At 37.4% G+C, this 27,485-nt stretch overlaps 1 protein-coding gene across 1 annotated transcript in view; it reads right to left on the bottom strand.

Annotated features, from left to right (window-relative positions):
- UBASH3A (ubiquitin associated and SH3 domain containing A) overlaps positions 1-27,485 on the bottom strand; it is a 140,094-nt gene that overhangs the window by 6,177 nt on the left and 106,432 nt on the right. The window contains exons 8-13 of the mRNA XM_007493177.3: positions 24,373-24,472; positions 15,360-15,482; positions 12,682-12,774; positions 6,396-6,540; positions 2,824-2,924; positions 1,939-2,048 (exon numbers count right to left, since the gene is read on the bottom strand). Coding sequence (XP_007493239.1) covers positions 1,939-2,048; positions 2,824-2,924; positions 6,396-6,540; positions 12,682-12,774; positions 15,360-15,482; positions 24,373-24,472 — 672 coding nt within the window. The remainder of the gene's footprint in view (positions 1-1,938; positions 2,049-2,823; positions 2,925-6,395; positions 6,541-12,681; positions 12,775-15,359; positions 15,483-24,372; positions 24,473-27,485) is intronic.

The raw sequence follows: 27,485 nt of genomic DNA, 5'->3' as shown, positions 1-27,485 counted from the left end.
ATGGGTTTTGTTTCTTTTGTTATTAATGTAATCAATTGGAAAGTGGTTAAGCAAGTTGTGGGATATGATTGTGATAGAATTCTACTACACTGTCAGAAATGAAGGGCAGGTTAATGAAAAAATATGGGAAGACCTACATGAAATGATGAAGAATTAAGTGAATATTATATATAGCATTTCATACAGGAACAGACATATTGTTTGAAGAATAACTTATGTATGTCCACCTCCAGAGAAAGAACTGATAGAAATAAGCATCACCTCATGATCATAAAAGTTCAAACTAGTACCTAGGTGATCCCTAAGAGTTATAAAAGGAAATCCTATTCTTCATCAGAACATGGGGATGAATGAAGACAAGAGAAAAGCAAGAGAAGGAAAAAATTGTGACAACTGGGAAATTTGTAGTGACTGCTTGTTTGAGTTTTTCTTTTCTCATTTTCATTGGTCAAGAATTAGTAGGCCTGTCCAACATTCATCATCTCTGATAACAAAAAGAATCAGTAGCAAATCAAGAGACAGGAATCCATGGATTTAATTCCCATTTCTGATATTTACTGACAATATGACTCTGGGCTAGTCATTTAGCCTCTATGTATCTTAAATAATTGGCTTGGACTATCAGTTGTAGAGAGGGTGTTGACCTTTATTGGCAGAGGGAATTTACTCTTCTAGGAGGTACCTATACAAATGGAAAGGCCAGTCCACTCCCAGTCCCCAATTTATTCTGGTCCTCCCCCACTGTTATCTTCAGTAATCTCGTCCTTTAATTTTAAAGTTTCTTTTTATGTCATACTCCCATACTGAGGCATGTTAGGCTCCTTCCTCAAGAAACGCCGTGTATAAGTACAATGTCTGAGCCTATGATGCAGCATGTGGCATATATGAGGGAGAAAGGAATTGGATTTGGGAGAAATACAGATAGAGAAGGTCTGGACTTTGGGATGACTGATGGGAATTTCCAGATCCTCAGACATGTGGAGAAAGCCCCTAAATATATCCCTTGATTTGCAGCACTAGCAAGGTCAAGTGACTTTTGTCATTCCCTAGCCAAAGAACCCATTTAATCTTATTAATTCTAATTTGTATAACTTCTCTGAGTTCTGTCTTACTGCTTGCTTAGATAAATGTTTGCTAACTATCTGTGGTTGTCTTTGATGTAATAAATATTTGGTTAGAAGGAACTAAGCTGGCTGAGAGGAGGCTAATTAGTACCTTTTCAGTGTGAGATAGGACTACTTCTCACCCAGAATGCCTAGAGAAAATGGTTTTTATTCTGATTTCAAAAGAGATTGCATTTATCTGACATGCAGTAGAGATATACATTTTATTTCAGTGTCCCTGTTGGAGATAGGAGAATGGATAGTAAGTGCCCTCCTGCTCTGCCCCAAAGTGGAAATGGCAGTTTCTTCTCTAGGTGGGTAATGGGGATTTACAGATCCCATATTTTATATATTTAAATGATCCTTTCCACACGCACTGCACTGGATCCTTGTGGCTACCATCTATATTCATTACATGAATGAGCTAAGAAAAACTCTTACATTTATTTTTGTAAAGGAAGATAGAATAATGACTCATCTCTTAAAAAAAACAATTGAATAATCAAATGATAAGTGCTGGGAAGGGCAAAGGATTATAGAATTTAGAGCTAGAAGGGATCTTTAGTCTAACCCTCTAATTTTCTATGTGAAGAGTGTAAGAGTGAGAGAGGTAAAGTGAACTCTTCCAGATCACATGACTTTTAGTACTTCAGATTAGGTTTCTTTTAGCTCCCAATTAATTTATTCTCCCATCATACCATTATATCAATTGAATGAATTCCTCATCTATTTATTCTTTGATCATTGAGACTTTTGCCAAGCATCAGGACATAATACAGCATCCAAAGTGAAAATGGCATTCCATATGGAATATCCTACTGGAAAATCCATTTACCTTTCTGACTAGTTGGGCAAAGTCACTGATGTCTCTGGGTGGGAGGTTAAGTAGTGGTCGAGTGCAAGAATCCAGAGCTGAACCATGGCTTATAATTGAGATTACACCTCCTAGGGGGAAAAGAGAAAAAGAAAAGAGGATCAAAGTAATAATTACTCCAATTACCCAAAGTTTAGATTAGAGTCCCTCAAATATTTTGTAGGATGAAGTTGGGAATGTGGTGGTAAATGTTTAACAACCAATTTCCCGAAAACATGACACTTAGAAAAGATTCAGCAATTATTGTTTATAACGTATTATGATCAAATATGTTAAATTTTAATCTGCATTAACATTTTTCCATCACTTTATTTTCAAGAAAACAATAAATCAATCCCTAATTTTTAGTATTTGTTTATTTCCCAAATGAAATACCCAAAACTGAAGATTTAACATTTGACTTTTTTCCAAGCCCCTTGAGTGAAGGTATTTATCAAACCTTGAGATCTCCTGGGGAATGGCAAGGGTGTGAGGTATATCAGCATAATGGTAGAGCTTTCTGGGCAGATCAGTGCATGCCTATGAGTAGCAAGATTCCCATACCAAATCTGGTCATAATACATACTATTAACAATAGCTACTGTATTTTCTCTTTTCAAATTAAAAAAAATATTGGGTTGGTTTGATTTTGACTTGACACATTTCCTTGTCTTTAGCTTTGCTTTAACATCTTTGCTAGAACTAGATCTGGAGGATGAAGACATGAGAAAAAGAGAAAACTCCAAAAAGTTTGACAACCATTAAATCTGTCCAAGTTGTCTTGGCTAGTTTCTAATTTAGATGTAAAATCTTAAAATAGAGGGAATGAAAAGTCACATCCATTGCCCAAAACACCTTGACTTTCACCTTGGCAAGCAGCAACAATCTGCTTCACAGTCATAGAACACCGTTTGACGTAGTCGTCATAACTTTCTGATGTCTTCAGGGAGGAAAGTGGAAATTCAGATCTGAAAATGAGGATAAAAAGAACTCTCAGAACTCATGGTAAGTCAGGGCTTTCCTAAGTAAAATTGGATAGTTTCCCTAAACAATCATAAAACAAATAAAAAAACGAACAAACCAAGTAACATGGTATTAGTCTCAGATGAAGGCAACTGATGGGATACAGGAAAATTCTAGTGACTTACTGGATAAGGATCGGCCAGGTCCCGGATGGGTTTTAATAAAAGCAAACTGCCCCGAGTTTGAAGTTGGCTTGAGGAGTCAGCTCCAGGGAAAGGCCGTTTAAGGAATCTCTGAACGCTTCAGAATATGATTTTATCTTTTTTCTTGTAATTCTTCCATAGTGCAGCAAAATAGAAGAGGAAAATTTACCTTCCCTCCCTTCTCTGGCTTTCTACTAAAATCATAGTGGAAAACTTGTCTTTTAGCACAAAAGTGCTCCATAATTTTCATATGCATAATATGTTTAGCCATTCTCTAATTTATGGACATTCTCCTAATTTCCACTTTTTTGACAGCACAAGAGAGCAGCTATTAACATTGTTGAACAAAGGATTTTCCGTCTTTCTTCAATGTCTTCTGGGTATAGGTCTAACAGTGGTACATCTGGATTAAGGGAAATGAGTTGTATGATATAACCGAATATAATTTCAAACTGCTTTTTAGAAGACCTGTATTAACTGATACAGAGTGAAGTGATCAGACCAAGAAGAACCATTTTTACTAGAACGCCGATATTTATAAAAATAATGGATTTTGAGGTACAAGCTTTATGCATGATTCCAGTAGACTGATGGTGAATCATGCTATCTATTTTCTGATGCAGAAGCTGATTCAGAGTGCAGTATAACACACATCTTTTGAACATAATAAGGGAGTTTGTTTTGCTTGATTATGAATACTTGTTATAAAGAATTTCTTTTTCTCCCCCCCCCCCCCATATTTTGGGTGTTAAGAGGGAGAGAAAACAGATTTTTGTTAAGTATTTTAAAATTAATTTGAAAAGAATAATTTTAACTCATGGCAGAAGCAAATGCTCACAGGAAATATGTATTTGCATCCTGAGAAGGTAATTAAAAAAACCAATTTCTCGAACCCTAATGTCCTGAATTTCCTACAGAGTATGATTCCAGAATTCAGCCTTTTAGAGGGAACTTCTTAGGATAGCACCAACTTAGAAAATTGCCTTCCAAGTTTGGGATTTCTTGAATTTGAGAACTCTCGGCACTGCATTTGCTAGTGAAACATCTATTGATACATAGTGCTTCTTGTAGAGAGAAGACAGTCCACTTGGTTCCCATATCACTTCCACTCAGCCAGACAAGGACTGTTGTTAACCTCATCAAAGACTGTAGGTGAATCAAAACTGGCAGTACAGGCAGTAGGTGGTGTCCATCAGTGACCACAGGGAATAGCATCCAGAGAATATCCAGTATAGATTTATGAGAGCAATGTTAATCAGAGGAGTATGGAGACATCTGTAGCCGTACACAGTTGAAGGTGTTAGTTATCCTTTTGTGTATGTTCCCGTGTGAGGGTCCTATCATCCATGAATATGTGCTTGACTCTTTTCTTCTTTCTACATTATTTCATTGGATTATCTCATCAGCCCCAATGGATTCAATTGTCGGTCTCTACAGGTGACTTTCAGATCTGTGATTCAGTGACACTAGCTTCCTTGTGGCTCCTTGTATAAGCTAAGGAGCATTTGCTTTTCCCTCTTTAGATTTCTTGGTCGTTATTAAATCTGGTGCCTTACGGATCTTTGCTGGCATATATGTGGGAGAGTTGGCATCTTCTACAATCTGTAGCCATTTCCATCTTAACTGGTAGTCTCAGTTTAAATTTCTTTAAATTTTATAGTTTTATAGCAATCGAGGCAACTATCTATTTTACCAAGTCTTGCTAGATTTATTCCATCTTTTATTATGTCCTCATCAGTCTTATATCTTAAGGTGGTCCAGAAATAGGACAGTGTGAAGGCTCTTAAAACAAGTCTTCACCTTTTCAATGACTTGAGTTTTCCTTGGTTAATTGTAAGCCTCCTCAATTCTGTCTTTGAATGATAGTGAGGATCCCTGTGCTGTTTTCAGATTGGATATAACCATCCCAAAGTTATCAGCAAATAGGAATTTCTGGCATACAGCATCACTTATTAGAGAATTCTTCTTCCATTTCCAATTTACTTGGGTCATCCTTTGTGACAGTGGCTCCCTCGATGAGGGAGATCTCCATGATCTTATTAAGAGGACCACTGATCATTTTTAAAACCTTACCTTCTGTTGTAGAGTTGATACAGGCAGAAGAGTATTAAGGGCTAGGCAGTTGGGGTTAAGTGACTTGCCCAGGGTCACACAGCTAGGAACTGAGGCCTGATTTAAACCCAAGACCTCCCATCTCCAAGCCTGACTATCCACTGAGATATTTAGCTGCTCTAAAATTATCTTTGAACTTACACATATTAAAGAATCTTGTATGCTGTTCTCATATTCATGAGGAAAACCTTGATTTATAGTTGCAGTTCAACCTTCTTGGTCAAATGAGTTTTGTGGCACTGAACATGTGGTGTGAGGAAAGTGCTCCCAAGGACAAAAGGCCATATTATATCTTTATTCCACTAATGGTTCCCTGTGTCTCCAAACGAATTTCCTTATGGACAACCTAAGATAAGCTAAGATAGTCCCCAGTCAATAGCCGCCTTCTTGTCAGGTCCTAATCAAAGCCTGTATTTTTCTGGCATGATTTCTCTTAGAAAGTGGAGGAGCAAAGGAGCAGTGGGGACATATAGAAGGAGATCAGAAATCTTCAAAGCAGCAAGAAATCAGATACTTTTCTGTTCTTTCTCCTCTCTGACTTTGCCGTTGGGAAGGATCAGGAGCTGGGAGTCCTCCCTCTCCTTTCTCTCTCCACTGCCCGCTATACTTAGGGCTTCCCCCCACAGAGGAAAAAGGTCCTTTGTCTCTTGGTTTGTTCCTGGGGAAAAAAGTCACCATCCCATATGCAGACTCTAACTTCGCACAAGATGCTCCCTAATTCCCCGAATGTTTGCCTCCCTCATCTCTGCCTCTCAAGAATCCTTCTCTCTCCTCCAGGTTTAACTCAGATATCAGCCCCACTACGCAACTTTCTTGCATCTGTGAATTATTACGTTACGTCTCCCCAATAGGATGTACGCTTCTTGTGGGATGGCCAGGGGGAGAGGATGGTCTTGTTTTTGTCTTTGTATCCCTCGTGCTTGGAATGATGTCTAGACACATCTAGCAAATGTTGGACTGAGGTGAGCTGGAGACAATGTCTTCTGTTTATTTTGTATCTCACACAACATTGCTTACAGCGTATGTACTCTACCCAGCATGCTCAGCACAGCTCTGGGTGCGGAACTCATCCAGGCTGGGAAAAGTTACTTGAAGTGTAAATGATGAAAAGCCTGGGAGAACAGAAGATCAAAGGGAGAAACAGGAGGCCAGCATACATACCTGTAATCAACGTCAACATTATACTTAGCTCTGCTCAATTCAGCCAATGACATGAGGGCGGGGATTGTGTCACCTATTTCCCATTTAGTCCATTCAAAGAGTCCTGGTTCCACTCTTATTTTCAATGATTTCTCCTGTTTGAGTTCTAGATGCAGAAGCACAGTGATTTGGGTTAGATGGAACTGAAACAGACTCCAACAACTAGCACATAAAACACGCCCAAATATCATATTTGAAAGAAGAGAAGTTGAAACATCTGATGTGCTCAAGAAAATGTTGACTAAATAAAATAAAAAAAAAATAAAGTATCCCACAGTGGGGTGGCTAGAAAAAAAAAGAAAATATTGCTAAAAAGTTACACAACAAAGCATGTCCTTGTGAAGTTAGCGGATGACCCTATCCTCTCTGTTTACTACCACAATCACCTGCACACCCAATAAATATCAGTGTAGAGAATGAGATTAGTAAAAATGACAGTCGATGCAGGAACCTGGAAATTAATTATGTAAATGCAATCATGGCAAAATGGAGACAGCATTATTGTATGGGTATACCAAATGCTATTGATAGAAGGATGAAAAGTTTGATCTAGAGAAGAAATAAAAACAATATCGAACCCAGGAAACTGAATAACTTGAGTGATGTACACATGACAACTCTTAGCCACAGTAGTTATTGTCCATCTTCTGCATTCTCTGAGGACTTGGTCAATACGATGGCACATGAGGGAGAAGCAGTCAAGGCAGAGGTATTGCAGGGCAATTGGCAATCTACTATGTCTGTAGTCCAGGGACAGTGATTCAAGAGCCTGGGAAGAAGACCCTTTCTATTGATGGAGGTGGCTGACCTTGACTAACTACCAAGTTGAGTCTTCTTACCTTTGGTCTTGTGACAGCAAGAAGCAGACATTCTCCTGACACAGGACTAAAAGTGGAGAGTCATCTTTGCCAGAATAATAGGGACCAGGGCTTAGAATGTGGCCAAGAGATACAGCTTCCTCTGCTCTTCCCTGATAGCTATTGTTCTATATCTCTCTCCTTTGACGGCTAATCTCCTTGAGAAGTCCATGTATGAACAGAAGCCTCCACTAGCTTTCTACGGATTCTCTTCAAATCCTTCTGGAATTTGGCTTTATAGAGGCTATCTTGAAAATTGCCGGCGATGTCTCTTTTCCTCTACTTAATTATTAAAATAAATTTATTCTTTATTAACATTCATTTTCAAAAAATATTTTGAGTTCTGAATTTTTCCCCTCACTATGATTCCTTCCTTTATCCACTGAGAAGACAAACAATCTATACATTTGAAATCATGCACAACATATTTCCATATTAGCTAAGCAATAATCTCATAATTACCAGATCGAATAGTCTTTTTCAAGGAGAATCTTCTCTCTGCCATTTTCCTGAAGGTCAACAACCTTTCTTTACATCTTTTATATTTCGTACAGTAATTGGTACTGTGAAGACTGGATTTGGCTCTCCCCTGATTGTAACAATGAAGGTACTTTGCTCTTTCTTTATTGTGAAAATTAAATTGTAATCCCCTGCCTATTTTTAGATTCTAAAGCCCAAGGTGTAAACCCAGTACTAGAAGTTTGGGTTAACCACAAAAAAGTGTGAACTAACCACAAAAGGTGTAAACAGCCATTTCATACATTGAGTGGGCGGTCTGTGACCCATGTGTGAAAGAGTGGGCAGTCCTGGAGAGGAGTGTCAGCTGTGATTGGTAGACATAAAATTCGTGGGAGGGGGCAGCTGGGTAGCTCAGTGGATTGAGAGTCAAGCCTAGAGATGGGAGGTCCTAGGTTCAAATTTGGCCTCAGACACTTCTCAGCTGTGTGACCCTGGGTAAGTCACTTGACCCCCATTGCCTAGCCCTTACCACTCTTCTGCCTTGGAGCCAATACCCAGTATTGACTCCAAGACGGAAGGAAAGGGTTTAAAAGAAAAAATTCAGAGGAGGTGACACAAGAGAAAAAGGTCTTTAAATAGTGGAAACAGAGACACACAGTGCATTGTAACATTTAACAACTAACTGTTTACTGACGGTCTAGCCAGATTTAGGAGCCTGATGAGCAGCAGAGATAATATGCCCAGGGTTTAGACCATTCCAGAATAGGAGTAGATCTGATTTATTCAGTGTTTGAATGTTCACTCTGTTGCCTGTAATTAAGAGACTAGCATTCCTTTTTTTTAGCCAAATTAGACCCACAGATTGGTTGGGCACCCTGTAAAGAAAATTAAACACTACTCACTGCCCATAGAAGGGTTAATTGGACTCCCTGATAAGCAGGTAGAGACAAATGATGGACACTTTCACCAGGGAACTATAAATAAAAAGATGCCGTTCACCAGGCAGCCTACACCAGACACTGGCTCAAAAAAATGACATTTCCATTGAAGAGGGACACTCTATAGTATAACTCGGTCGGCTTACCCAGGTTAGTTCTGATAAAGGGTGAAGGCTGAACCTCAAAACAGCAATTTTCTTGCTTAGTAAAACTGGACCATAAAGACTCCTGGGCTACAGAGACATCCCCCGAGAGTCCAATAATGCTAATAGCTAGCTTTGGACCTCCCAAGTTCAGATTTAGTAATGCAAGACTAAGTCAGTTGAAGTTTAAGAGCAAGTAGATAGACAGGTGACTGGAGAGCTGGATCTAGTTAATCCGTGTTCATGTTAATTGACTATATTGCAGGTGAAAAATGGAGATGTGGCTACCCATCCTGTAATGTGTGCCTTACATGTAATTATAGATACTCATTGATATATTGGCCAAACGGGATAAGTCTGCTCCTCTTCTACATCACAGTCCTTCAGATTCTTTAAGAAAGGTACTGTATCCCTTCTAAGTTTTCTCTTCTCTTGGCAAAACAGGTCCACTTCTTTCAGATGTCCTACCAGGTCCTGGTCTCTGGATCCCTCACCATCATGGTCACTCTGGACCTGTTCTAGCCTGTCTCTTTCCTAAAATATGGCACCCCAAATATGTTTTGGGTACGCTTCTGCTTTATTATTTTGCTGTCCATGTTTATTTGCAAGTATTATAGATCAGTTTGTCCCTTAGCTATGCATTATTTTACTCTTTCTACAGGTTCAACCTTCACAAACCTTGATTTTTGGTTTCTGAATCTTTGTGACCCCATTTGGGGTTTTCTTTTCCTTTTTTAAACCCCCACCTTCCGTCATAATTGTCCTGATAAGTGTTGATGTTTGTGGATTGCAAATACCCCAGAACTGATATTTTAATGGACTGCAAGATTTCTGGCCCCAGAGAATAATAGGATGGGCTCTAGATAGCATCAGCCCAAGAAACTTGGGAGGAAGTATCCATTTCTCGGGGCAGAGGCAGGTGACCTTGGTTCCAGTGGTGCCTTTTTCTAATTTTTCCATTTGTGGGAACAAGAAACAGAGTAAAGGGAACCTAGAAAAAGATGGCAGCCACTGTAAGAAAAGCGAGGATAAAGTGCTTTACATACAGCGGTGGGGATGCTGAACACGTCTGGTGCTCCCCTGGCCACGCTTATAAGAATATTGAATGACAGAGATCACACATTGCAGAGACAACTAACCTTTGAAAGAATATTTGGCCCAGGAGTTCAGCTACATATACTAGCTAATGAGTGTGCCTAAACTTTTAAGGTCAGAAGAAGAAATGCAACTTTGCTGAAAATTATATCTGAAAACAACTTTCCCCCCTCTATTTAAGAAAGAACGTTTTGACCCCAAATGGCATTAATGGTGAAAATTTGTTCTATGCTCTTTACATAGATGCTGGTGCTTGTATAATTATGTCATTAATGGGTTTGAGACCAAGAACTCTCCAGGTCCAAAGGAATGTCTTTCTTGCCTAAGAGCACTCAAGAAGGCATGAGAAAGATATGCGTTTAGTCAATATCTATTCTTCAATGGAATTAACCCGCCATTCCAAGATACCATATCCTTTATTACAATTAGAATGGGGGTAGTAGTAGTAGTCGTCTCTTGGTAACCGAGGATGACGATTGTCTTTGTGCACTTTCGTCTGTGATGTAGATGAGTGTGCACAAAGACACTTGTGTGTAAAGGAGATTTAAGTGGAAAAGTCGATGCATAGAGACAGTCCCACTCTCTTGGTGTTGGAAGCCTGGGCCCAGTGGCACGAAAAGTCGCTACACCTGGAGACTTGCTCAGCTGCATTGGATGTGCTCCAACACACCCTAAGTTCTCCAGAATGGGGGTAGCAAGGTGGTTCAATGGAAAGAGACTAAGGCCTGGAGACAGGAGGTCCTGGGTTCAAGTCTGATCTCACACATTTCTTACCAATGTGATCCTGAGCAAGTCACTTAACCCCCATTACCTTTTCCTTACTGCTCTTCTGCTTTGGAACCAATACTTAGTATCAATTCAAAGGCAGAAGGTAAGGATTTTAAAAAAGAGAAGTTAGAGTATATATGGGTTTTGCATTCAATTTTGATTTTATCTTTTATTTAATTTAAATTTATTTAGAATATTTTTCCATGATTTATACGATTCACGATTTTTCCCTCCCATCTTCCTTCCCCTCTCCTGGAGCTGACAAGCAATTCTACTGGGTTATACAAGTATCATTGTTTAAAATCTATTTCTATATTTTTCATATTTGTAACAGATTGATCTTTTAATGCCCAAACCCCAATCATTCCCATTGGACCACATGATCAATCATATGTGTGTCTTCTGTGTTTCTGCTCCCACAGTTCTTTCTCTGGCTCTGGATAGCATTCTTTCTCATAAGCCCCTCAGAAATGTCCTGGATCATTGCATCGCTACTAGTAGAAATACTTTTATCTTTTAGAAGTGTGGTGGTAATATTTATCACAAAAAAGTGACACTATAGTAAAAATTAATTGTTCCCCCTGGTTTTACTCCTTCTTGGTTCAGAGTAAGATACTGAAAGAGCTGCTGGAAGAAATTGGAAGTTTGAGGAATGGGAATACAGAGAAGTATGGAAACAAATAAAAAGCATGAGAGCACTGGATGCCAATATGTGATCACTATAGGCATATAGATTTCTGTTCAACACAAGAGGAGGAAAAAGCTCTCTTTAAATAAAAACAGTCCAACAATGCTGTCTTGTCAGATTATTTCCATCAGGAGAATCAAAAAAACACTTAAAATCACTTATTTTTAAGCTAAGTACATCTATATTATACAGATGGGGAAACTATAGCAAGTCAGAGATGTGACTAGATTAAACTAACCCAATTTATCACCGACTGGGCAAAGTAATGAATAGAAATTTGGACTTTTGACTGTGAGATGACTACTTTTATTCTTATGTAGTGTTTTCCTTCTTCTTTTCCTACAAAAGAGAAGAATATACCTTCAAAGCCTTAGTCTTTAATAGACAAGCGTTTTGCTCTGCTACATTCTTGGTAGCAATTTCTTTTGGGAGAGGTACCTGATTTCAATTTCCTCATCCTCTCATAGGGAACTTAAGAATTAGAGTCTAGAGTTGGAAAATGATCTTATAACCTATCTAATCCAACTTTCTATTCAATGTAGTGATTCCTATTTCAAAAAGTATAGTAGGACAGACATTGGCTTAAATATGAAGGATGGAAACTATTTGTGAAGGATGAAAACAGATACGCGATGCTTATTTTTTCCTTCAATGGAGATATCTTGTTCTTACAGTCTTGTTCCATTGAGAAATTTTAATTAGGATAATATCTACCAATTTTAGGAAGTATATCTTATGATTATCTGATTGCTCTCAGAGAGTAGACCTGGAGATCTCTCTGAATTAATTATTAGTTAAGTTCTTAGCTGTGCTTAATTCCTTTTTGCCATTGGAAAGAGATATAGCATAAGACAGGGGAAATAACACTATGCTATATGTCAGGAAACCTGAACTTTAGTCCTGTCTGCCATTTACTAGCTATGTAATCCTAAGCAAGTCAGGCCTTTTGGGGTCTCAGTTTCTTCAACTGTTAAAAAGAAGTATTGGATTGATGGTGAACCAAGTGCCAAATTACAACCTTCATACCTCATGTGAGCTGCCCCCTTGCCCAGATTGGGGAGGGAGGAAGCACTCCCATTGGACTGCTGGGCAGAGGGGCAGGTGATGTGAAAAATGTCCTCAGGTACAATGGAGAGGGGAAGGGGAACATCCCCCTCTGGCACACTTGCCATTGGTTCGACAACATGGAACTAGATGAACTCTCAGGTCCATTTCAGTACCAACATTATAAAATTCTGTGAATAACGATTGCAATTTTCTTAGGAAAATAATGGAAATTCATTTAAATATTTAATTTACCTTCTAGGATGTATTTTGCTGTCTGTATACATCGTAGTGCTGGTGAACAGTACATATAGTTAATTTTGATGCCACTATCTAGTAGAGCTTCCCCTGGAAAACAAAAACTTAAATTTGACCATGAATGGGTTATAATTGATTTTCTTACTAATATATAGGGAAGAGAAATAACTCAATCAAATATTCCTTCAGTTAATTTGTAGGTGGAAATTTGCACACACACACACACATCTACATCTACACAAACACATGTACAGACACATCCATGTCTAAAGCCAAACAATAGTTTGATATATTACAGAAACAGATTATTTCAGTTTAAAGGTACTTGGGTTCTTTTCTAGTTCTAGTTTTGATACTCATTAGCTCTGTGAATGCTATAACAGGATATTTCATTTCAGTGTGCCTCACTTTTCTCATCATCTAAAAAAAGTATATAATTTTAATTTTTCAATCATTAAGTTTTAAAAATTTATTCCTCTTACTACCTCCTCCATTGTGCAAATTAAAAAGAAACTCAAAATAGAAAATTCTCATAGCTGTCATTCAGCAAAACATATTAGCTACATCCAAAAATGCATATTTCTTTTGTTTTTTTTTTCAAGATTCTATCATTCCTTTGGAATTATAGTTTATAATTGCTTTTATCAGTACTCTAAAACCTTTCAAAGGTTTTTTTTCCTCTTCCTATAGTGGCATTATCATTGAATAAATTGTTCTCTTACTTCTGTTCACTTTAATCTGCTTCATTTCATAGAGGTGTTTTTAGTTCCCTCTGAAATGGTCCCTATCCTAATTTTTTCATGGCACAATAATATACCATTATATTCATATACCACAATTTGTTTAGTCATTCTCCAGTAGGAGATACCCTCTTAGTTTCAAATTTTTCTGATCACAATAAGAACTGCTGGAACATTTTTGCACATAGAGATTCTTTTCTTCTTTCTTTGATTTCTTTAGGGTTACAGGCTTCATAATAGCATGGGTCGAATAAAATACATAATCATATAATGGTTGATAGCTTAGATGTCTTCTTTTTGAAAACTGCCTGTTCATATCCTTTCACTATTTACTGATTGGGGATTGACTTCTTCTTAGTCTTGTAAATTTCAAAGTGTTCCTTGTATATTTTGGAAAATAGATCTTTATAAGAGAAAATTGCTATAAAAATTTTTCCTAGTTAAATGTTCCCTTCTAATTTTTGTTACATTAGATCTACTTGTGCAAAAAATTTTACATTTTATATTATATGCTGTGGGGTGGGCCAGCCTCCCATAGGGGATAGGGTCTTGGAGGTGGGATGGTGTTGGTGAAATGATGAATGGGATACAGCTTTCTATTCAACCTACAGCACAGGTTTCACAGGATAAACTGTTCCCCTTTTTGGCTGAGGCTTGGCTTTATTTTATACTCTCATGATCACACATCTACTTGGCACACAATTTCATTCTCAACATACATGTTTCCATGGAACCTAACAACAGACATGAAGCCTAAGAAGATAGTCAACAAAACATTGTTGCTAAGTTCAGGGTCAGAGAGTAGAATCAACATGACACAGATTTGCCGGAAGTTTTTATGCCTAGAAAAGAGGGTCTTATCTAAGTGGGCATATAAGAATCCTTAGGTTTAATTTTGTAAGTGGGATATCCTGGTAATATTCTGGGGGGACAGAGTGGGACAGACATCTGTATTAACCCTGCAAGCATGTTGCTCTCATCTGTTTTTCCCAGGGCTAAGTAAGAATAATAATCATAGCAATTCCAATAATAAGGGGATGTTAATAAGAAAAGTCACTTAGTGGGGTTTCAATGGATGTTTCCATCCTTTCTGGGGGCTGCTTTGCAGTCCCCGGTTTCCACATGTGACCATGTCAAATAGTGTGTTCTTTGATGGCTCCTGGCAATTAGAAGTTTTCATTTTACCTTTTAATTTCTCTGCTACTGTTATAGGGAAGTTAAGCAGAAGGGATCAAACTAACTAACTAACTAACTAACTATATATAAACTTGATAAGATATGAAATCTTTTCCTATTCATAGATCCAAAAGTTAATTTCCTCCCTGCTTCTCTAATTTGCCTAAGATCAAGTCTTTTATGTTCTGGCCTATATCTATTTCATGCTTATCTTGGTATATGATGTGAGATGTGGGTCTCAACTTAATTTCTGCTAGCTGTCCAGTTTCCCCTAGATTTTTGGTCATAGAAGTCCTTCTCCAGTTTCTGAGATAATTAGTTTTCCTCACCTTTTAAATGAGGATGTTGAAGCTGATATTCCCTAAGAGCCCTCTCAGATCTAAAGGTATATGATAGATAAGATAAAATTTTGGACATAAAACTGAACTGAAGAAGTAATAGATTAACAAAAAAGAGAAAGAACTGATCAATGCATTGGGAATGCAACTAAAAATACTAGAAAACATTTAATTAAATTAAATACTAAAACAGAAATCCTGAAAAGAAGAAGTTAGATAAATTGAAAATGATAAATCATTGAATTGATGACTAAAACTAAGGGGAAAGGAAGTAAAAGATTAAAAACATAAATGTAGGGTATGTTTTGACTTAAAAAATTATAAAGTACTAAATTTCCCCACCTCTAATTCTGTATAGATAGTTTTTAATTTCAGTTCTTGGCATTAATGCCACATTAGAGAAAAAAAATCGAATACATACCTGTAAGTCTGGACTGGAAAATGCCACAGGAGGATAAAGGTGGATCATTTTCAAAATTTTTGAGTCCATTTTTCCTTTCTGGCAGACTAGAAGGGAAGTTCATATCTGGTCTATAGTATTTTCCTATGGTATAAATTAATGTTTTGGTTAAAATGAATTTCATCAAGTTGGTAAAAAAGTCTATTATAAATCACTTTACTGTCTTACTCCAAGATTCCAGAAGGCTCCAAAAGTAATCAAATTAAATTTATGCCCATATGAAATTTTCTCTACAGTATCACCAGATGTAGTCATGTAACCTTTATTTGGAGACCTCCTTTGAAGTGAAATCCATTACTTTCTCAGGAAATCCATCCAACCTTTAAATCACTCTAAAAATTAGATTTTATTTTATTTTAATTTAAATTAAATCATACAAAGCTAAAATCTGGCTCTCTGCATCTTTTGGCATTAATTTAACTTTACGATGGTGATCACTGAGTTTACACTTGGGAATTTATAGTGTTCACAACCCTAAGTTGATCCTTGGACTTAGCAAAATAATATAGAGACTGAGGGAAGAATATAAATACAGAAATGGACTACTCACTGACTTGGAAAGAGGCTGTAGTAGCCATGTGGCCTCTACAGGGAACTATTGGCGCAAAGTTGGTGCCAGAAGGAAGGAGATGAGTCATACAAAGATAGAAAAAAGATTCAGAGCCTTTATAAGGGATGGTGGGATGAGAGATGGAAATAATGATATTCACACAGATCTGGAGAGAGACCTGCAGGTTGTAGTCCAAAGGAGATTACATATAGCTTGAAAATAGTGTTCAACATGGACCTGTTCCTTTGCTACTACCATGAATCATGTGGACTATTTATCTCTAGGTTTGCAAATAATCAGCATTTTTACTGAGGCCAAAGAATATCACCATCAAGGAGCAGCAGAAGAATGAATATAGCATAGTTCAGCTTTCTTGACATTCCTGTTCCCCTGTATATATGCCCGCAGTGACCCCAGTATAAGACAGTCTGAATAGAATTAAAGGTTCTTCAAGAGCTAAGAAGCCAATGAGTTTCGGGTTGAGTTGCACTTATGTTCTACTTGAGAAATTCCTCCCTCTCAGATGGGAATCTATCACTTACCCAAAAGCCTAGGTATTCAGCCTCTCATTTTCCTTGCTGTCTTCATACTAGCCTTTTTAACCTCTTTGCAGCATATAACACTGGTAGATACTCCCTGTACCTGGATACTAGCTATTCTTCAATTTTTCTCTTCCTATTGGTCAGTCACTTCTCAATTTCCTCTGCTGGACCATCCTTCTTGCCATTCCCATTAACTGTGAATATGAATCCAGATTTTTCCGTGGATCCTTTTATTTCTTTATATTTTCTTAGTGATCTCATCAGGTCTCTTTGAATTCAAATATCAACAAAAGTGGATTTTTGCAAAATCTACTTTTTTTTTTCTTTGCGCTCTACTCCTACTTCAACAACTGACTGGTAGATATCTCCAAGGCGTCTCAATCTCAATCTCAATCTCAATATCTATATCTATATAATTGACTTGTTTTCCCCTTAAAATATTCCCATTCTCAAAATTTTAACATTTCTTTTTAAAGTACCACCATCCTTTCAGTCATCCAGATTCAAGATTCTGGAGACAATCCTTCCTTCTCAACTACTCCCATCCCTATCTCCATCCAAAGTAATCACCGTATGTTTTCAGTTCTTCTTGCACAAGATCATGAGAATTCAACTCCATCTTTTTAAATTACCATCACCTTAGTCAACTTTGAATTTGACTATTTCAACAACCTTCTAACCAATTTACCTTCCTTTAGTTTGTACCTTTATTTTCAATATAGTTGACAAATTAATATTCCCCTGCACAAGAGGTTTCATCTATTCCCTCTTGCCTATAGGAAAAAATACCAACAAAAATCCTTCACAGTCTGTCCCCAAACTATCTTTCTAGAGTTTAGAACATAGACTATTTTTATATTGCTTCCTCTCATTTACTTTACATTTCAGTCAAGTGAGTCTACTTGCTATTCTCCAAATGAGATACTCCATCTGTTGCCTCAATGCCTTTGTCTAGACTGTCCTCCAACCTGGAAAGTTTCCCCTCTTTCCCTTTGGCTTTTGAAATTGCAAGTTTCCTTTTGCTATGTCTTATGGAAGGTCTTTCCTGGTCTCCCAAGGTGTTAATTGTACGTGCATGTATGTATACATGGATGTAGGTATACATGCACACATGTACATACATACACATATATGCATTCATTTATTTGAATACATGTTATTTTTCCAATGTCCCTTGAAGGGACTGTTTCCTTTTTCTTCTTGTATTCCCAGCATTTTGGTTGGAGCCATTAGTCCTTGTCCTGTTATCTGGGAATCACATAGCTTATTTCTTTTCCTAATGACAATCTTTGAAGTAGTTCAATTCATTGATCAAATCAAATATGTATTAAGCATCAGGATCACAGAACTCTAGGTGGTAGGCAGGCACTGTTCAAGTTTGTCTTCCTAAAGTCTTTTCTTCAACAATGTCATGTTTTTTCAGTGGATCCTCAGGGAAAATCGTTTTGAGTCCCTTAACCATCTTGTCTGTCCGCCATTAACTTCTTAATGGACTTACTGAAATGTGATCTGACCAAGACAGGATCGTCATCTTCCTTGTTCTGGATATTCCTTAGTCTAGGATCACATTATATATTTTTAAAACGGCCTCATCATATTACTATAATACATATTGAGTTTTTAGTCCATTAAAATTTAAAGGCTTTTTCATATTCAATGTCTTCTAGCTGAATCTTCTTTATATTTCTCTCGTGTAGCTATTTTTTTTAAGGTAGGTGCTATTATCATCCCCATTTTGCAGATAAGGAAACTGAGGCAAAGAGAAATTAAGTGACATGCATATAGTCACCCAGCTAGTAAGTCTTGAAGGCTAATTTTGAATTCCCATCTTCCTGACTCCAAATCTCTACAAGTTGCCTCAATAAACACTATTCATTGGCTAATTATCACAAAGGTCTTTCCTACATTTTGCTTCTGAAGAATAGACCCTTTATACTAAACCTGGGATTTATTCCCAAAGTGATCCTTGTATTTTGAAGGTCTTTGACCTTCTTTCAGTAACTGCTGAGCTGTTACCAGCTCACACAAAATAAATTCACCAAGAACTCAGCAGTCCTAAAAACTCTCCATAGATTCTCATCACTGTTGAGTGATAAAGCAAGAAGTAATTTAGAGATTAGAAGTTACCTAATCTATCCCCGACTTGTTTTACACATGAAGAAGCTGAGGCCCAAGAGAAGTTGTGACTTGACCAAAGCCACAAAGATAGTAAGAAGTTGAGGCAGCATTCCAAATGAGGTGTGATTTCAAATCCAATGCTCTTTCCACTCCATCACACCACCTCTTTACTGATGACTGGTTACAGATTGCATCATTATGCCATTTTTGTTCAGTTATTTCTAGAAATACTTTCTGAACTTTTTGGCTTTGTTTGTTTTTGGACTGGACTTGTATTAGGATGAGGAAACTGCTTTTACCAATGGAGATTGTCACCCGTTGGGCAATTTAATATTCTAGAAAATGTCTTGGGGTGTTGAAATGTCTACTGGCATGCCTGCAGTGACATGGCTGGTATATGTCAGAAGTGGGAATTGAACTCAAGTCTTCTTGATTTCTTTTCTTTTTATTCACAGTAGAGTTTAAATTAAAAAAAAATAAGACTTTATTTCCCCCCTTATTACATATAAAAACAATGTTTAAAATGTCTTCTTGATTTCAAGGCCAGTTCCCTACCTACTATACCACATTGTCTTTTTCTATGAACATATTACACATATGACAAACACATTTATAGGGAGAGTAATGCATGTGTGTACATATTCTATGTAAAATGTGCACATGAACATACATATACATACATATGGATGGATTTGTATTACTGTTCAGTCATTTAGTCATGTCTAACTCTTTGTGACCTTGTGGACCATAGCATGTCAATACTGTCCATGAGATTCTCTTTGCAAAGATATTATATTGGAGTGTTTGTCATTTCCTACTCTAGTAGACTGAGACAAGCAGGTTAAGTGGGTCTGTATATTTAGGCACATATATTTGAATACATATGTCTGTAATTTTATATTCTATAACTGTTAATGCCTCAGATAAAATGAGAGAATTGGAATAGTTGCCTGCTCTAGAGTTATGATTTTGTGTATGAATGCATAGATATTTTTCTTCTCCTTCATCATTGATGTAGCAAATGATATTCAAAGGAGAATTACATACATCTTGAGGGTTTTGTTGTTGTTGTTGTTGTTCCTATTTTGAACATTTTTTTTTAGTGGGAGGAGCTATAATCAAGTTTAACCATCATGCTTCTGACTGTCTTTTTTGGGTATTCTTTCTTAACTTCCTTTTGTCCTTTTGCTTAAAAATTATTTTAAATTGCATTTATTATTAGGATGATTCATTGATTTTTAGATTTTCTTTTCTTCCCTTTAGTTTCTAGTATTGCCATTAATATTTTACCCCTGTCTGATTCTTAGTGCCCCATTCTCCTCCAAAATAAATAGAAAAGCTTTCCCATGTAACAAAAAAATTCATGAAAAATAAATTCATTCATTGGCTGTCATTGAAAATATATCTAACTCTGCATTTCTTGGTCATCATCAATCTGTCAAGAGATAGGAAGCATGATTCATCATTAATCTTATTAAAAGTTAATCTAAATTGGTCGTAGCTCTTAAACCTTTCATATTTTTTCTTTATAATGTTATAATGAATCTCAAAAATTAAAATTATGCATGTACATAGTTGTATATATGTATACATACACAAAGAGACTTACATGAACACATTACAAAACTTAACCACTATTTCCCAATTACATTTATACAAGAAATGTAGTACTGATTTTTCAATCTTAGGAAAATTTTAAACATTTTAAGCTATTTTATTAATAAGAACAAGAAAAATAACAATTCAGAAAAAGCTTTTGACAAGATATAGCACCTATTCTCATTAAAAACCCCAGAAAACAGAAGAGTAAATGAATTTTTTTCTTAATATAAATTGCAGTTATCTAAAAACCAAGAGCAAGCATTAAATATAATGGTGAAAGTATTGTAGTCATTATGTAAATTTTCTGGCTCACTTCACTCTTGTATCAGTTCAACAAAGTCCTCCTAAGCTTTTCTGAATCTTTCCTTTGATCATTCATTGCATTCATATATCATAATGTGTTTATTCATTCCCCAATTGATGGACTCTCACTTTAATCTCATGTATTATATAGCAATTTAATAACCACAATAAAATATTGCTACAATATTTTTGTTAATATGGGCTATATATTTATAAATATTTGTATATACACCCATATAAACATGCATATGTATGTACTTATAGAAATGTAGACACATATGTATATAAACACATGGACACATTTTTCCCCCTTATTGGTTTGTTTTCTTTGACTGTGGGGAATAAGTAAATGAATGAATGGAAAGGTTTTTTAAGAACTTACTATGTATCTAGGACTGCACTAAGCACTAAGAATGCAAATAGAAGCTCTCAAGAAGTTCACCATCTAATTAGGAGAGACAACACATAAAAGAAAGTTCAGCAGAAGGTCAGGTGGAGAGGTCCATACCTCATGGGGAAGATGCCTATACCCAAGGATCACTCAGTTACATAAACAAATCAGATTGAAAAAAGATGGAGGAAAAGGGAGTCAGAAAACTATTTGGAGTCAGAAAACCTGATTTTGGAGGATAGAGTGACATCCATTTAAGGAGGGTGCTTAGTCCAGTCATCTCTTCATTTCCCACCTTGCCACACTCTGCTGGACTTCTCATTCATGCCCCAATGAAATGTTCACACTGAAAATTTAATTGGCTTTCAAAAGCCAGTTTTAGCTGACTCCAGCATGCCTGTGGCTGAAGGATTAAAGCCATCTAACACTTGGGTAGGAGATTTTGAACTCCACAGACTTCCATGATAATAGCTGTGAACTACTCAGATAGGGCAAATTTGAGATTAATGTGAAATAACTGTCCAGGGTTTCCTCTGGCGGAAATATATTGAACAAAATGGGCAATTTGAGTGCTTCCTATCTCTGTTTATGCTTAGCCTTGAGTAATTTGCAATCTTATGTTTTGTTTCATTTTTCCCTGTAGTGGAGAAAATTAAAAAACAAAACAAAACAAACCCAACTTGTCCTTTACCTAATACACATATGTGGGAGGAAACTACTATTCCTTTGTGGGGAAATCTTAGATATGAGTCAAACTGAAGCTTTGCTTTTGGGATTCCCTTGGAGGTATCCAGGTTGGGAACTGACAAGTCAAAGTGAATGTGATTTCTTTGGGGTTGAGCCCTGGGATCAAACCTAATCCATTTAAAGAGTCTCTTCTGGGAACTCCTACATCATGGAATAGTTTATATCTATATCCCACTTGAAAAGTAAAAAAAAATCCACTGGAAAAACTGAAATCATAATGAGCTGAAGGTTGGCCATGGAAGATCCTTCAGGTTTTAAAAGATAGATAGAGAGAAAGAGGTGAAATAAAGGGAATGGAGATCAAAGGAGATTGTCCAAGCCTGCTCTTGACTTTTTTCCTACCACTCTGTTACTGAAGAACTGATAGTACCACCAGCTGCAAAAGTACAGAGAACAGAGAAGTTCCAACTTTGAGAGTTGACCCATATAGCTGTGATGGTGAACCTATGGCACAGGTGCCAAAGATGGCATGCAGAGCATTTTCTGTGGGCACTCACCACTCTCACTCCCTGCCCCCACCCCGCAGAGTTCATTACTAGAAAGGCAGAGGGACTCAGGGGAAGCTGCTCATCTCCCCCTCTCCACCATGCCTGATGACATTTTTTCACACCCGCCGCCCCTCTGCCCAGAAGCCCAATGGGAGTGCACAGGGGATAAAGTGGACAACTCATAGGCAGAAGAGCTGGAGGGGAGTGGAGCACTCAGCCCATAACCTTCCTTCTTTCTACACTCGCTGAGGCCATTCCTCATTTCAATCATCCCTCTACTTAGCAGCCCAATGGAATTACTTTCTCTCTCCCCTGTGTGGGATAAGGGGTGGCAGGGTGTATCCTCATTTGGTGTGGGGGAGGGGTATGGAACTCAGTCTTGGGGGTGAGTGAGCATGGCACTTGTTCTGGGGAGTGGGGTGGGGATGGGGCCAGGCACTCTGTCTCTAAAAGGTTCATCATCACTGCCAGATGGTCCAGGGTCAGATCTTTGGTAGAATCAGCATCTGAAACCAGTGTGATATTAACTTACCTATTCTGGTAGGGAAAATTATCTAGGTATTGGGAGATTAGAGGTATGGGTAAAGATCTTGGCGTTGCTAGGTGGTACAATGGATAGAATGCCAGGCTTATAATTAGGAAGACTCATCTTCCTGAGTTCAAATTCAGCCTCAGACATTTCCTAACTGTGTGATTCTGGGCAAGTCACTTAACCCTGTTCGTCCCAGTTTCCTTATCTTTAAAATGAGCAGAAAGAAATGACAAACCACCCCAGTACTTTTGCCAAGAAAACTCCAAATGAAGAATTGGGAACAACTAGAACAACTGGGCAACAACAAAACTCCTGGAAGAAGTATGTGAGCCGGAGCCTAAAAATGAGAGTTCCTCTTTATACAGCGCTTTAAGGTTTCAAAGTCCTTAGGTATGTTATCATCTCATTTGATCTTCGAAATAGTCCTGCGAGGCAGGTACTATTATTACCCTCATTTTGAAGATGAGAGACAGAACCCAGAGTCACACAGTCAGTGTCTGAGGCAGGACTCAAACTCAGTCTTCCTTCCTCCTAAATCCAGTACTGGGTATATATTGCATCACTTAACTGCCTCAAGCTTAGGCACTTAAACTATAGGCTAGATCAAGGCCATATCTAAAAACTGGCCTAAAGAGTCCCTAAGTCTGGGAGAAACTATGAATCATATTATGCTCTGCTGGATTTGGATTCAGGAAGACATGGATTCGAGTCCAGTTTTAGACATTTACTAGCTCTGCGACTCTGGGCAAGCCATTGATCCTCTGCTTGCCTCAGTTTCCCATTGCATAAAATAGGGATAATAATAGCACCTGCCTCTTCAAGGTTATTGTGAGGATAACATGAGACAATGTTTGTAAAGTGCTTTGCAAACCTCAGAGACATATATAATGCTGTCGTAAATATTAGTATTTTGGTGAAGCAGATTTTTCTCTTTATTGCTTTTGTTCCTTTTACTTATTTTTATGCCTCAAAGTAAACATTATGATCTACATGTATGTAACCTTTTCCTAAGTTCATGCAATTACGGGTCCTCTTAGAGATGACAAATTGATGGAGGGAGGGAGGGAGAGAGGTTCTTGGCGGAGTGGAGATTTGGATCTGTTACGATTGGGTAAATCCTCCTACATCTGTTAGACTGATTAATGATCCAAGCATTAATGATTAATGATTAATGACCCTCACAAAGAGGTTAAACGGGCAGATGTTGCCAACCTGCTGAGAACCATAGAGGTTCCGTCCTTCCTCTGAAGCTCGCTCAGATGTTGTGTGGAGTGAATGCTACTGCGATGAACATGCACACCTTTCCTGTGCCCATTTTTTTGATATAGAAAACCAAGTCCATCTGGTTGATGGTAAGCATTGCTCCTGGTGATTGAGCTTACGATATTTAGTGACTTCTTCTTTTCACTCTAATTGTATGTCCCATATTTAAGAGAGCAGTAAATGGCTTGGGTTTTGGTGTTGTTTTCAGGGTGGGCTGAGAAGCAGAGGGAGATACGTCCAGCCTGGAAGGGGGGCTCAGAGTATTTTCTAAGCATGTGGAACCTAAAATTGAGTAGAATTGAAAGGTTACAACTTGGGGCACTTGTCATAACATTTATAGTGTGTACAAAGGAATGGTATGGAGAAGCTGGGGTAGTGTTTAGAGAATTGATTTCAAAAGAATAACCCAAGTTGGATCCAGGGTTTGACTCGACCTACCATCTATTGTTGAACATTGCTGCAACCAAGACTTTCCAAAAATCTGATCCACCCTTTCCCCATGACGCACCACCAAGAGGCTTCTTCTGTGTGTTAGTCCCTGAGAAAACGGGAGAAAAAGAATTAGAATGGCAACGGAGACCTACAATTTCTAGTGCTTTGCTGACTACCAAATACTTTTTACATTTTCATCCTTAAACTCATCCTGTATGGGAGCTAAAACAGCGATGGTTGTGATGAGCCTGAAGGTGTCACACCTGATGGAGTCCAAAAATGACTCTACCAAGGAAACTCCCCCAAGCCTTTCTATATGGAAGATGTATGTGATGTACCTCTTTACCTAAAATAAAACACCTGTTTGGTGACCGTGAGATCTTAAAAATGCTAATTACTGATGAAATAGCACTAAGCAGTGATGGTTCCTCTGACATGATTAACATTGTTGCTGAAAAGGACTGTGATTTGGATACCAAGAAGGGAATGACTATGGTTTGGATCACTAAATGGGAAGGAGCATAATGGTGGTTGCTTTGGTGGGATGACCATTGTTGGTTTTCACAAATACAGGGAATTAAACTTTTTAATGGGGAAAAAAGAAGTAAGTGGCACACACAACACCAAACAACGAGCAAGTGGGACTTGAACACCAGTCTTCTGATTTTAAATGCATTCAAATACCAAACGACCTTATTTGAGGATCAACACTTCTAATAGTATTATAGCATACTGACAAAGAAAATAGAACTTTCCTCCCCTAAGGTCTTGTCCTTCACAATTATGGGAAATTTTGCTTTCTAACGTCCCTGAGGATGCTTCTCACAGCTTCCATAGAATAAACATATTTGGAATTACTAAAAAGAGTGCTGATATAAGAAACAACGAGCAGGATGATTTTGGAAAATGCTAGAAAAACCTAAATGAACAGATGTCAAGCGAAAAAGCAGAACTACGAGAACATTGTCCACAGTAACGGCAATATTGTACGATGATCAGCTGTGAAAGATTTAGTTACTCTCAGCAATACAATGATCCAGGACAATTCTGAAGCTCTTCTGACAAAGAAGGCTCTCCACTTTTGGAGTTGGAATGCAGAACAAAGCCTACATCTTCTCATGGATTTATTTATGATTTTATTTTGGGGTTTTGGCTTTACATGAGTATTCTTTTACAACAATGACCAATATGGAAGGAGGTTTTGCATGATACTTCACGGATAACTGATATCAAATTGCTTACTACGTCTGAGAGGAGGGGAGAGAAGGGAGGTAGGAAGACAATCGGGATCTCATAATTTCAGAAAGCATGTATGTTGAAAATTGTTAGTAAATGTAATTGGGAAAATAAAATAGCTTTGAATATAAAAATCGTATTGAAAATAGTGATGTCTTAGCAAGACTCCGAGAAACGCATGTTCTGCGTCTTTTTCTGGGGGCTATTTTTCCTTTATTTCCTTTGAAAAATTCTTACTTCAGAAACCACTTTGAGGACCATCTACAATTGTTCTTCTATTGATTGTGTTAGAATATATATATATATATATATATATACATATATATATATATATATATATAGGTTTTAAAGGGTCACACTGAGGTCTCTAATAATTGTAGTTTTGCTATTTCCCTCAGTAATTCAATTAAATTTTCATTCAAGTCAAGCACTTAGCTATTACGCCATCCGGTACTTACATATTAAGTATTGATTTTATTTCATTTTCTCTGATGCTTATAAGTATTAATGTAATTTTCCTGCTTATTTCTTTTAACTACATTTATTTTTTACTGTTGTCTTGTGTGAGATCATGATTACTGCACCTGATGCTATGAATTCTGCTAATGCATACTAAATTATTCTTCAGCATTTTGGGTTTTTGTGATCTTCCCTTTTTTAAATTAAAAAAAAAAAGACTTTTTACTGTGTATTAGTTCCAAGACAGAAGAGGGGCAAGAGCTAGGTAATGGGAGTTAAATGATTTGCTCAGTCACAAAGCTAGGGTATGTCTGTAGCCAGATTTGAATCTAGGACCTCTTGTCTCTAGGTCTGGCTTTCAGTCCACTGAATCATCTAGCTACCCCTGTTCTTAATCATTTTTAAGGTGTTATAAAGGGAATACTCGTGTGCCATGAGAAACGACAAACAAGATGATCACCAAAAAACCCTGGATTTATATGAAGTGATGCACAGTGACGTTGGCAGGACCAGGAGAACTTTGTACGTTGTAAAACAATAGTGTATTATGATCAGCTGTGAAAGACTTAACGGTTATTAACAAAGCAAGGGTCCAAGACAACTCCATGGAACTTATGATGAAAGAAATGCAGATTGGAACCCACCATTCTTCAGTTTATTTCTTCCTTGAATTTTTCTCTAGTGTAAGTAATAAATATCTTGTTTTACAACGCAACACACGGGGAAATCTTTATTATATGAAAATACCTACAACCTATATCATACTACCTGCCTTCTTGGGGAGGGTGCAGAGCTAAAGAGGGAAGCTAAAAAATATTCAAAGCTATAAAAATTTGAACATAGCTAATGTGAGAAGTTGTTTCTCTTGGATTTGCACATTTATCACATATAATTATTATATTATTATTGTTACATGTGTTATATATTTAAAAAATAAAAGTGATTACACATCAGAAAAATTAATATAATGGCATCTGGAGACCAAAAATGTGAAAACTGCTGTTCTGTTCAAAGATCCACCGTATTTCCTTACCAACAATTTTAGTTCTTGGTTTTAAATCTATGCCTGTGATCATATTAAAAAAGGAATCTTTAGGGGAAGCTGAGTGACTCAGTGGATTGAGAGCCAGTCCTAGAGATCTGGGAGATCCTGGGTTCAAATCTGATCTATGAGCTGTGTGACCCTGGGGAAGTCACTTAACCCCCTTAGCTAGTACCACTCTTCTGCCTTGGAACCAATACATTGTATTGATTCTAATGTGGAAGGTGAGGGTTTAGGAAAAAAAGTGAGGAATCTTCTATATTTCTGCTTTGTAGGGTTTTTAATGTAAATGAGTGCTGTATTTTGCCCAAGGCTTTGGGGGCATCTGTTGAAATAATCATGTGGTTTTTGTTATCTTTGTTGTTTGCTCGATGAATCATGT

Source organism: Monodelphis domestica, chromosome 4 (assembly GCF_027887165.1).
Source record: "Monodelphis domestica isolate mMonDom1 chromosome 4, mMonDom1.pri, whole genome shotgun sequence".
NCBI classification, from domain to species: domain Eukaryota; kingdom Metazoa; phylum Chordata; class Mammalia; order Didelphimorphia; family Didelphidae; genus Monodelphis; species Monodelphis domestica.
The sequence above is the reverse complement of the archived record's forward strand: the minus strand, read 5'-3'. Positions and strand labels throughout refer to the sequence as shown.